This window comes from Antennarius striatus, chromosome 11, assembly GCF_040054535.1.
Source record: "Antennarius striatus isolate MH-2024 chromosome 11, ASM4005453v1, whole genome shotgun sequence".
NCBI lineage: Eukaryota > Metazoa > Chordata > Actinopteri > Lophiiformes > Antennariidae > Antennarius > Antennarius striatus.
In genome coordinates, this window is record NC_090786.1 from 7,198,913 (window position 1) to 7,212,440 (window position 13,528).

The following is a 13,528-nucleotide window of genomic DNA, read 5'->3' on the forward strand; positions in this document are numbered from 1 at the left end:
TGTTTCCCATGCATGTAAAAAGTTTGTCTACCGCTCTTAGAGGACGTTCTTGGCCTTCACAGGAAACGGCTCTGACAGGAGCGAGTAGATATTCTCTCCAAATGTGCTCTGACAGAGAGCCTCCCGGGTCTCTAACTAACCGCTAGATGTGATTTTTCACACAGACAATTACACCTTTAGTTTATTACAGCTGCAGATTGAACGTATCTTCTATTGCTTTTCGACTGATGCGTAATTTAGTAACTTTTGGAGTTAATGCTGGCGGTGGTTGGCAGTCATATCCTTTCTTTAATTCTGGCGTGATTTCAACTACTGGTTTCTCATCTGAACACAGAGGGTTGGGGGGTGTCTAGATAACATTGTCAGAGGTGCTTATTAAAATCCAGTCTGATTAAAATCCTCCCTGTGTGGTTTTCAATGACTTGTAAAACTTCCAGAGTGCAGTTTGACTCTGATATCTGAAAAAAAACGCGATATGAAACACGGACATCTGTTTCCTCTCTGCAGTACAAGTATGTTGAAATAATGCAGCAGCCGAAGTAAAACGTACCCATGCAAACTTATCATTGTTTAAACACTGCCAGGCAGGGAATAAGAGAACAAGTTGTCCTACTCACTCTGTTTGAAGCCGAGGAAGGGGATCCTCTCAATGGGCGTGTCTCTTTCTTTCATGTACTTGTAGAGGTCTACTAAGAACGCCTGCTCCTCCGCTCTGCTCTCCTCTGCTGTTTCCTCCTCTTTCTTCTCCTCCTTCTCGCTCCTCTCCTCCTTTTCCTTGTCCTTCCCTCTCTCCTTCTCCTCAGACGAGGACTTCTTGCTGAGGCCGTTGGCCTTAGGTTTGGCCGTCGGGGTTATTTTTCCGTTGGGTACAGCTTTACAGTTGGGTTTGACCTGCAAACGGGAGATGGTAAATAACAGTCACTGGATGTACCTTCAGATGAAGATTGAAGCCAGTAACAGAGCATCATTCAAATGATGTCAGACGGGATGAAATTAGTTTTGATTCGAGCGCAAAACGAATGTTCTTGCAGGCCACAGAGGCGGCCTCTCATTGATTATCAATGGAGCAGCTCTTCTTGTCATCGCAGATTACCCACATATTAGTCTGACTCATTGAGAGAGAATTGCTAATATTGATTCAACTGTCCAAGGTCATAGGGATAACAGCCATGCAAGGGCTTTTAGGGTAAATATTTCCTTCACTTTCAATATTACAACCAATGTCAGATAGAAGCTCCATAGAAAGACAGGATTGCAAAAATCGATCAACATCTCACTCGAAAGAAATGCAACAATTTTGCTGGTTTCTGCTACAAATTTAAACTGTTCGTCTTAAGATAACACGGGTTTCGCAGTGACCGAGTGACTCTTCAATAGTCATAATAATCCTCTTGGAAAGATGCAGTGGAAACAAAGTGAAAACATCTTGTTCCACTGTGGAATCATGTTGTACTACTTGTTTAAATGATTATCAGGAGGCTGAGGGAAGAGAAAAGACACATCGTCTAAGGGAGTGCTCCGACATAACTATGCTGTCATTACTGATTTATCCATATAATAGATTACACTAAGAAAGCGTGAACCTCTGCCAAAGCACTCAGTTTCCCCGTTATGTCATTGCACCTAAATGCGACAGTCCCAGTTGTGGTTTGACCCTCATAATACTCGAGTGCCCAAACAATGAAAAGTCCAACAACAAATGATCCAAATGTGTTCATTGATCATGACTAATCCAGAAACACACAAACATGACTTATTGATTTGTATCAAAATGAAATGAAAGAGAGAGAAAAATCAGCAAATATTTTTGATAATCAATTCTCAGCAAATATTTTTGATAATCAATTCAAGTAATTTCTTTAATTTAAAAAAATCTCATCTGTGAGGATTTATTGCTTCTTTTTTTTTTGACCGATAAACAAACATTGGCATAATAAATTGGCATAATTATATTATTAGGTCACCCCTCTAATTTGTTTGATCTTCTTTCTTAATTTTAACTCCTCACATCTTTTTTTGTTTTTACCTTTGTAGTAATCTTGCTCTCTGGGCTACAAGGGTCCTGTGCCAGCACTGCTGTTGACCCCTGGGTTGACCCCGAGGACCCCTGAGCCTGAGCCTGACCCTGGGAGTCCCTCCTCTGAGAGATAGATAGCTTCTTCTTCCGAGGTCGCCCCTTCAGGTTTGGAGCTGAAGGGAAGGAAACAGCGACAATGAGAACATCGGTTTCAAACGGAGACATTCCTCAAGCCTGGCGTGATACAATCTCTATTTACACGACTTTGAATAACAGAGATACTGAAACATTTGTAGACTAAAATAAATTCCCTTCTAACGCAGCTTGAGAAGAGTCTACATGACAGGAACAATCAAGAGAGGAATTTCACAGTCCTGCTAGCCTGTAGCTAGTTATTTTTAAATTGGACGAGTGCAACATTGCTCTGAATGCCGGTCAACCAATGATCAAGTTCCTCCTCAGCCTAACAGAGAAACTCTATTTTCTATTTAGACAGATGTATTTCAGATGAAGGTCTCGTAACTGTGAACCCATTAGAATAATAATGTAAATGACAGATGTTGGTTAACCCGTGAACCCACAAGAAGAGAGAGATATTTTAAACAAACTGTCGGTGCTGAGAGATATATTCAATGCAGATGCTCTCAGTCAGAGTATTCATGTGCTGGTAACCACAACAACATATTTAATATGGTTGCCTTTTTCTTATTTTTCATAGCAGGACTTTCACAGTTATCACCTCATTATCGGCATCATAAAGAATTACATTACTGTAAAGCACCTCAGACGTGCTGATGGTCATGGCTCTGGTTCCCTGTTTAGTCTGCTCATGTCTTAAAGTCGAACAGCGTTAATTAAAAACACATGAACCTGCCTGATAGGAGCTCTTTGTTTGAAAGGCTGGCAGATATAATTGCTCGGCTCACATTACACACACAATAAAGTATTTAAGGCCTCCAAGTCCTTTGTACACCCACATTTATGTCAACCTGCAAATGTAATGTAACTTCTTGGCACTGGGCCTCGCCTCCATGCAGCAACACAAACAGAGATAAGCTCAAAGGAGAGAGAGAACTTCAAATAATCCAAGCTTAGTCACATATTTTACAGCGTCAACATTCTTTCTTTCCATTCGCAATGACAATTAAATCACATCCAAGGCTGTTCGCTGCCAAGAGCACTGTGTTATTATTTTTGTCAGATCAAATTCCCATCAAGAAAATGTTACAATAACACCAGAGCAGAATAAAACAAAGAGGCAGTCATTAAAAAAGGGTAAATTGATCATGGCGCAGCAACCTATCACTTCATGGTGTTATTTTCACAACCGCTACTCTGTGGAGAAACAGCATGTGGAAAATTCCAAGGGCATTTGTTGTGCATTTGCCATCTCTTTGGCAAAAAGAAAACAAGTTTTCAGCACTGTAATCTTTAGTTAGAAAGCACTAGGTGTGTTTCTCCTTTCAGTGTTTTTTCATTCTATTTGCTCTCACTGCCTCGTTTATTCTACAAATTACTCATTAATGATAGACAAAGATACAGAACAAAAATAGACATCATTCACTGAATGCACCAGGGCCATGTAACATCAAGCTAATTTGTCATGTCTGGGATTGTGTTTAAAACAAACAAACACAAACAAACACGTGTTAAGTGGATAAAGACACATCGAATGTGAGATGAAAACACCACAGATGTGTGCAGGTTTGAACTCTTAGGGGGTTGATCCTTTGGACATGTGACATCATTTAAACAAACGTCACATAAGGTCTGAAGTGAGGTCACACACGTAGTCTGTTTTTAGTCAAATCACAACCAACCCCCCCCCCCCCCACTGACACTCCATTCAGAGTTACATAACCTGCCTGTCTGTTTACATTTTTCATCAGGTCAAACACTGCTGCGTAAGAAAAAACTGCAATTACAGCAAAACACTGCGGCCTAACACGCGGCGACACGGCGGCGAGTGATGTTAGACTCATTGACTTATCGACAGAAGACGACCCCAAACGCACTTCAGCAACCCGAGCAGATGAAACTTCAAACCGGGATCCGTGCCTTTTTTTTTGAAAAAAAAATAAAAATAAAATAAAATAAAAAACGCACACAAACAGGCTCACAAGGTCGACTGGGGAGCATTTCTCTGCGGCAGAAGTTGTGCAGAACTGCTGATCTGCTCTGTTGCATAAAGGAGGAGTCATCAGCTTTAGTATAACACAAAGGAAATCAAACATGGTCCGACTCTGAGCTGATTGATTTTCTGTAGCGGGAACATAAACATCTATACTCCGTAAAATGAAATTTTAAAAAAAGAAGGTATCATTATTGTTGAGCTTCACGGCACCGGAGGAGGGATGTGTGTGTGTGATATTTTTACCTATCTGTGGGCATGAAGTGTTTTTGTCACTGCACTTGTAAAGACAGAGATAATTAAAGTATACATGTTCCTGGGTGGAACAGTTTAAAAATGTGTTTAAAAAAAAGATTTTGCTCCCCGTGGAGTTGCTTGTGTCCCGGTCAGTGGTTTCTGCTGATCTGGGTCATTGACATGACGACTTTGACTCGGGCCTTTAAATGACACAGCAGGACCTCTTTCCTTCTCCTTCACACACACATTCCACAAAGATGGACAATAAATACATAACATCCGCAGACACACAGGTACAGAAGCATAAATGCAGGTGAGGGCTATTCCCCTGGGGTGTGAATCCATCATGTCACAGAGTTCAACCCTCGAGTCATGGAAGTGGCTTTGGCAACAAGAGTTAAAGCCCGACGACTTCATCTCTCTCAGCTCGAACGTGGCTTTGTCTAACAATTTCTCACCCCTCAAATTCAATCTAATATAACCCTAATAGCCCTGTTTCACTGCCATTCGGTTAATGTCAATGATAATGAAAATTCATTAGAGAAAGCTCTGGAAGAGTTTTGATGGTTCTATGCATCAACAGAGTAGAGCCACAGGGAACCACAATAAAACAGACTGATTGATTGAGAGGCTGCTGGGAATGGAGAGACGCATCACCCGACTGGAGAATTCGACTGATTGATGCCTCGGCGGATAACGCTCACAAAAAAAATGAGTGAAGAAAAAGCTCAATATCTACATGTGTTCACATAATGACTGTCTTTTTAAAGGATGGCGGATTGAAACGTCCTCATTAAAGCTGACGCTCGGGGGATGGTTCTGTTGGCACACTTTTTTTTTGTTTGTTTTGTATTTCATGGGCGAAATGAAAAGCTCTGAAACAAAAGATAATAATTGGCAGGTGACTTGTCCGATCCTATTACAGATTGGAATATATCTTAATTGAAATAATCATTACTACAGATTTGCGCAGAGGTCGACTACTATACTATCATGGTGGTAGAAAGGGTCAAAGGTCGGTCAGTCCGGTAACATCAGAGTCCAAACTGAAAAATATCTCAATAACGTTTTCTTCGGTCAAATACCTGCAGACATAAATCGCTGGTATATACAATCCTCAATTTATGTGATTAAGCGCTATACAAATAAAGGTTGATTGATTGATTGATCGATTGATTTTAGTGCAATTTATGTTAGAATATAACAAATTTATGTCAGCACCACCGTGAGCATGTTAGCATGCAGCTCAAAGCACCATCCACAGTTATCACAAGTGTACACCAACTTCTCTATAATCTCCTTAGACGTGATATTTTAGAAATGAGTACCAAGGCTGTTATGAATGTTAATAATTAAACAAAATGCGCCGAGGAATAAAAATGTTCCAACTTTGAAACAGTTAAACTCACAGATCACCATATAGTTAAATATGTGCGAAGCATCTTCACTCTGACTATTAATTCTAAACAGTAATTTCTCAACAATATGAGACCCAAGGTCAAAGATAGTCATGAATGAAGAGGAGGGGGAGGAGGAGTAAAGCATGGTTGGAACAAGAACTATTGGGTAAAAACATGTTTTGACATATTTTGTCATCCCACTTGGTTGCAAATTCACCAAAGTCTTGACACCCACTCAGCAATTATCAGCATGGCCCACAGCCAAAGCTAACATTTATGTTGAAATACACGGCTGTGTCGGTACAGTACATAATGTCCCCCAGGATAGAGTAGAATGTATTAAATCACAATACCGATGAGTATTTATAATTTACAGTCTGTATAAACAGCTTATGTCTTACTGAGATTAAAAAATATATATTTTATTTGTGACACAGACCACATGTGGGATATAATGTATGCCAGAAATGAACCCAAACCAGGTTTCTAAAGAACACACAACTGGGGTTGTTGATGTGTCACAACACTGACAAGTCACAGATTGACTGAAATTGTCCACCACACATTAACTCAGTTCATTTAAAGTTGCTCCTTAACAAGTTACAGAACACAGATGAGTGGAAAGGTTTCCACCAATCACAGAGACCGAAATGACCACAGCTTCAGGACAGATATGTATCTGCACAGGTGAGAAGGAATCCTCCCCTGGGACGGATTTGTAAATGAAACTTTAGCTGTGAACACGCCCACGCGGAGACAATGAAGGTCACTCGGGTCTGGCGTACAGGGTTACAAGCGGTGTGTTGGAAATTTACAAGCAGTCATAAAATAAGGAACCATGACAGACAGTATTTGAACTGCGTAAGCAGCGAGCAGATGCATTTCTGAAAAAGGAGAGAGCTCAATGCTGAAGCAATAGAAAACAGAAGCGGGGTTGTGTAACTGAAATTAGAATTAAATGGAATAAAACAGGATTAAATGGAACATGATTCATGATACAAATGATTCATAGGGAGCAGTAATAACAGAAGTCAGAATGTAAAACCAAAACAAATAAAGGCTAAGAAATTGGCTGGTGAATAAACTCTGACACACAATGATACAGAATAGTCGGTGAAACAAGACCCAGACTTTAATCTGTAGAGCAGAGGGGTCCTTACAATTTGAATGTTCCAACTCAGGTGTCGAAAAGAATTTAGACACGTGTCAAACACAAACGTGGTGGAGGACAAAGCATCAAGCCTTTGTCTTGTTCAAAAGCATTCTTCAACTGTTTTACAAGCTCATTTCCAAACAAATGTATTTCCTTTGTAAAATAAAAGGCATTTAAATCACTCATCAAATCTAGAAAACAAAAATAAAATGCAAAATATAGCATTATATTGTCATTTAAATAAAATGACAGACTTCTCCTTATAGCAAAGCAAACTCCTGACGCAGTGGACATTATTAAGGAAGTCATTTTCATTGTCCTCTATAATACTAGAAGATAAAGGATACCATAAACACGCTGATAAGCATCACGTTGGCTTGAATTATCAGAGGGGAATTCTGACAGCTGAACGTTGTGACCGTTCTGATTGTGGCTCATGATAACTTTGCACAGTCAGAAAAACCAAAGTACATCGCAAGTGTGGCTTGCATATCAGTCTAGTCGCAGAACTGTTTCAAACAGCCTTAAATATGGAATAAATTAACCATGAATCTGTTTTTCTCCAGTCGATGCAGAAAGGACACGAGGCCCAGTGCTATTATTGTTGTTTGCTGAAGGTTAAAGCCTCCCTGTGGAGACTTCTAATAGAACTATGGAGCCATCTTTTCATGACTCTGCCCCTATTTTGTACGCTGGTGATGCTACATGCCCTCCTAATGTAGTTTCTCACCATTCCACTCATCTACATGCGGTGGTAATAGGCCAAAGAATACAACCACACATCGGCGAAGGTGAGGAACAGAGACAAAATCAGGTAGATAGAGACGTAAACAATGCATGCTTTTTGTTCGTTTATTAGAAGACGCCACAGGTCGCCTTTAATGGAACTGTGTGGAAATGAAAATCTCTTTTTCTCATTCCAAGCCGTGCGCTCCTGATTATTCACATGTAAAGCAGCAAACATTAGCTGCTCCCTCCTCTCTATCGTTTTGCTGCAGACTGTACCCACTGTTGTATTTCACACACACTGATATCAGCCTCTTTTTTTTTTTTCTCCACATCTGACAGCAGCAATACTCCTCTGTTCCTGCGCTCCAGGCGCATTTCTGTACAGAGTCATCTGAGACTGACTGAGAGCCAAAAAAAAAAAATCTTTTAATGAAACATGCACTTAAAGCATTTCTATCACCGCAACCATCAGAATTACACACGCTGCACCCACGGAGTGAGACGGAGTGTGTGGGAGGACAGAGTACACTGTTTTCATCATCAGAACCTCTGTAGGTTAATGGATGATACAAGTGTTAATTAATTTCTCAAAATTATACAGGTGGAGATCGTAGTTGATAAAGCACCAGATACTTCACAGCAGATTGTCAGAGGGCTGTGTTTCACGTCGGTTCGACCTCGGGCGGATTTAACATCGGTAAAATACTGTATTTTCATTATTGGTATTGTTCTCACCTGTGAATGCAATGCCAAACGTGAGCTATTTTTACACTGTGTGTGTGAGAGGCGTTTTGAATGTAATTAAGATGGCTCTTGGCGCCTTCTTGTGCATGACAATGAATGCTGGGTATTGTTGTTACGCTAATATGCTATTTTATCCTTGGCTTTCAACAACAGCAGCAACAAACTCGTCTTCCAATGTCAGAGAGAAAACACACATGACTGGCAGAAGTGATGATTTGTTCACCTGTGTGTCTGTGTGTGTGTGTTTGACTGGCTGACATTTAACACGTGTGTGTTATGTGAGTATAGCCTGAGCAAAACACAGGGATTAATGTTTGTTTCTTTTTCTTTACTAACAGAGCTCAGACAAGGGCCCACTGAGATGCAGCTGATGCATCTCCTACATCATCAGCAGCTTCTTGTAAATAGGTCTTTCATTCTAACCACACAGCAACTTGATTCACTCTGATGCAACCTCCATTTAAAGGGCAACTCAATATGAATGACAAAAATGGCTTTTATCCATCAAGAAAAGAAAAAAAAAAAGTGTTCAGGGCTTGACGTTTCTAAGATTTGTCTCCCTAAAGACAGCGGAGACACACTGAAATGTTATTTGCTGGGTTCGCAGCTGTGAGGAATTACATTTATAACAGCATTAATTGATTTCTGCAGAGTCAGCAGAAAGAGCAGAAAATAGCCCACCGACATATCATATCATCACCTTGTAAAACTGCTAGTGCAGATGTATACTTTTTGCATATAAGAGGAATTCATTCTCCATCGACTCTTTGGGGGGGGGAAAAATACACATCCTGTTATTGTGGATTGTTTTCAGCAGATAGCTGCAAACAGTATCTGTCTGTCGTCTGCTGCTGAACAGGTAATGTACAGTGGACTTATCAGGGCTTTCTGGGAGTAAACAGCTGCCTGCTGTGTCTGGAAACAAGGTTGATGAAAGCAGCACGAGTGAAATGAGACTTAAAGCTGTGTTTCAAGAAACAATGTGCCAAAGAGAGAGGGGAGATAATTCTGTGGGAGACTGAGACTGAGCTCTCTCTCCAGTGTGTGAATGGCGCCAAATAGAATCATGGACCTCCATCATTGAGAGACGGCGACAGAAACCCCTTCACCAAATTAAAGCCCAAACTACTTTCATAGTCAAAACACACTTTATTTTGTCATCTAGCCCCACAATCTGAACTCTTTCTCTATGTATCTGTATTTGGTGTAAAATGATAAAAAAAAATAGTGACAGTGCAGACGACAGGAATATGGGTTTCTCTGGCGTGGGGGGAGATTCTCACCAGATCTCTTCTCCTTGTTGGAACAGCTTTGACATCCCGTTCCACTCTATTTCCCATCAAACCCATCATTTCGTATACAAATACTGCATTATATCAGCTACAGCCCCCTTTTTTTTTTTTTTAACTTCCTTCAAAGACGTTTCCTTTAGCTGACTGACTGACAGCTGTGTGTGCATGCATCATTATCTCCTTCACAGAGCCTGTCTGCTGCCGTAGCCTGTGGCAGACCTCAATCCCACTGTATTGGAAATGACTCCCATTTCCATAGACTGCTGTGTCTTTGCTGCTGCAGGTGTGCAATGCATTGTGTGAGCCAATGAGATATAGGTGAACTAGTTGTTGTGCCCGGGGTCTTGGGGGCTAATAAATCATGGGATTTAGCTTGCCGAAGCGGAGACATAATGAGTGAGATGCTGCCGGTAATGTTCCTGTTCTCAGAGGCAGAGGTTGTTGAGGCCATTACAACTGATACGGACAGCCCAGAGTGGTGTATATTGTTTTGGATACATGCAATGAAGCAGATGATGAACCCTCAGAGTCACCTTAAGTCTCTCCATGGAAACCTGGAAAATAAGATTTGTAAGAAAGTCTAAATAGAGGCAGAGTCACAACTACTACTCACCATCATAGCTAATTTATATGTGAAGTGTTTAAGTTAACATGTATAGTTTGCAATATACAGTATTTCCCAGGCAAGACATTTGTGTGGATGGACGGACAAACCGACTTTCTGTAAGTCAGAGAGAGACAGAAAACATAAAAAGAAACTATTCAGGGCATTTCTCACATTTACCTTATATTTGCTGCACATGGCAATTTAGTGAGACAGCTGTGAAGTATATAAATTGAGATTTAAAATGCTGATCAGGTCTAAAGTCTTACAGCCAGGTAATAAGATCCACAATAGATGGTCTGTGCTAACGCCTTGGCAGATAGTGCGCAGCAGATAATGGTGTTTACAGGCTGGTGTCCTCATCTACGGCCTCGTGAATGTAACACGATTGCTTCCAATTGCATCTAAATATAAGCTTTATGCATGCAAACAAACTGCATAATAAAATACAGCGCTCATGGATGTGGAATAAAGAGTCTGGCATCCCGTTTCAAACTGCAGCACATCGCTCCGGCTATTATCTGGTGTTTATATTGTAATGTGTGGCTATACTGAAAAATACAGCTTCTTTGTGTTGATCCTGACAATTTGTCAAATTTAAATTCAGCAGCACCAGGAGGAAGACAACAATTCAAAGTGAAATCAATGCGCCCCCCCCCCCTCGACTTTCTCCCACTCTCATACTTCTCCTATCTATTCCTCTCTGTTATAATTATGTGAGCGGCAGCAAATGTAATTATAAAGCGGTAGGATTGGGGGGGTGAGTGTGTGTATGGAGGGGAGGATGGGGGGGGGGTGACTGCTATGCATGCTCAACAAAATGCAACATTAAAAAGCTATTATCAGAAAAGGGAACATTTTGGCTGATATATGGCGGAGGGCAGCTCCTGCCATATGTTTGTGGAGACGAGGACAACAAGTCAGGTAGCAATTCTCAATCATCATCAGGAGAACCTGTCAAAATGCTGGGCCTGGCACTCTTGACTAGTGTTGCCATGGAGACAAGCCCACATCGCAGCAAGTGTGTGTGTTTACCAGGACGTTCAAAATACACTTGCATATTTTTACCTCGTACTTATGATATTGTGTAAATTGTTATGCAAGCTTCTTCAAGGCGCTGTTAAAATGCGTGTGTGTGTGTGTGTGTGTATGCGCATGTGTGTGTATGTGCATGTGTTACAGATTCCCTGCCAAGCCCTATTACATGCAAAGGAAATAAAAGTGAATTTAATTTCAGTTAATGTAATGGTGTTGGTTTTAAACTGTTTTCTTTGGCCTCAGGATGGTGGGGGTTCACAATCAGTGATGGTGAATGAAACATCCTGACAACTTTAGAGAAAGTCTGACTTTAACCCCTTCTGTTATCGCACCTATAAGCAACCATTCCATCATTTATTCATTCATTCATTCATGCATTCATTCATTCATGACTTGGGGCAGGAGATCCTGGGTCCTTTAAATTAAAACTTCCTGTAACACATCCTTACAGAACCTTTCATCAAAATGTCCTCCTAAACCTTTGAAAAAAACCAACGCTGGCAAAAACATTACCTCACTGGTGGAGAAAGTAAATATGTGTGTGTGTGTGTGTGCACATACATTATGTATTTGCCAGTAATGAGCTCATCTCTGTGACCATACTGCTGTTGTATACAGATTCCATTCAGACTGTCATTGTTCATATTTCTCAGCTTAAGACGACTTTCTCCCCAACCATCATGACTTTGTCAGTTTCAAATTTACATTTTTATTTTTTATTTTGCATAGTTGCATAGTCTACTACAATTTGCCTTTGACATACAGTACATGATCCTTCCACACAGGCCATTCAATGTGCTGGCATTTCAAGAACTGTGTACAGTAAGAGCAAGTTTCCACAGCAGTGCACATGATTAATGTTTCTGGACTCTTCCCAAATATGTCTAATGACCGTGGTGCTTTCAGATGACAATCAATTTCCATGTGACCTCAATCCATTACCTTCCTGGAATCAGGATTATTTTCACTTAAAACAAGCTCTAAAAATTAAATACACAAGCAAGAATACATGAAAGCAATTTGGAGGGAGAGCAGTGTAAGCACTGTATGAATTTTTCTTCCTTTATTATGGCAGTCATTTGGAAGAAAAAAGGGTAGTGCTCTTAATTCATTATTTGTGCACTGTTGTGCATGCTCCCCCTGGGGAGAAGCAACATTACTCTTTCATCAGATCAAATGAAGCGAAGCCGTGCCGTTCCAGGAAGAGCCAATTAAACCGTTCAAAGAAGTTTATTATTGCGACGGATTATGAAATCATTCTCATCGGATTCATTTGGATGTGTGTTTCAACAGGACTGTGAATGTGTGTACTTTACCGGCGCGCAAACTCATAAGGGCTGTCGACTCAAGCTTTCCATTTGCAAAGTAAATAGAAAATTATGGTGCACAGTCACAGCGCTGCGTGTTTTACAAGAGAAAATTCGCAGACCTTAATTTATAGTCAAATGAAGCTGTAATAAAAAGGATGAAAGAATTCCTGCAAATTTTTTTTCCGATCATACTCCCCCCACTCTGTCCACCTCATGTGATCGCCTCATGATGGTAGCGTCGCCTGCTAAGCACTTATTAACACACATCCCATATGAGATGTGGCTGGTCTAATCTCAGCCACATCCACTGATACACACTGAGGAATGCAACGACCTCTGACCCCAGGAAACTTAATAATTTCACCACGTATTAATCTTGAGTCAACAACTCCCTGAACCTCCCCACCCACACACAGCTCTCTCTCTCTCTCTCTCTCTCTCTCACACACACACACACACACACACACACACACACACACACACACACACACACACACACACACACACACACACACACACACACACACACACACACACACACACACACACAATGTAATTGCAAGTGAAAAAAGCTCTTTGGTATTGGCTGAAACGTCTGTGAGTGTTTAACCTGTAATAACTAACAGTGCTGCATTGCTGCCAAGACAGAAATAAACAGACTGCAACACAATGCAGGCTTTTTCTGGTGCCAAGCGGTGCTTAATGGCTGTTATTCCAAGAGAAGAAATTGAAAAATAAAACCATTTTGAAATATTAAGAGCACACAGAGGGACTGCCCCACATACACACCCTGTTATTCTGAGAGTGCTAAATGTAAAACAGAGTCAAAGTGACATAATGTGGAGGATTCGCTAAAAAACGGGATAACCTTCA

General features: G+C 40.8%; 1 protein-coding gene across 1 annotated transcript in view; it reads right to left on the reverse strand.

The window, feature by feature from the left end:
- The window catches only part of arid5b (AT-rich interaction domain 5B), a 67,159-nt gene that overhangs the window by 17,059 nt on the left and 36,572 nt on the right, over positions 1-13,528 (reverse strand). The window contains exons 5-6 of the mRNA XM_068327515.1: positions 2,027-2,190; positions 618-891 (exon numbers count right to left, since the gene is read on the reverse strand). Of these exons, the coding sequence (XP_068183616.1) occupies positions 618-891; positions 2,027-2,190 (438 nt within the window). The remainder of the gene's footprint in view (positions 1-617; positions 892-2,026; positions 2,191-13,528) is intronic.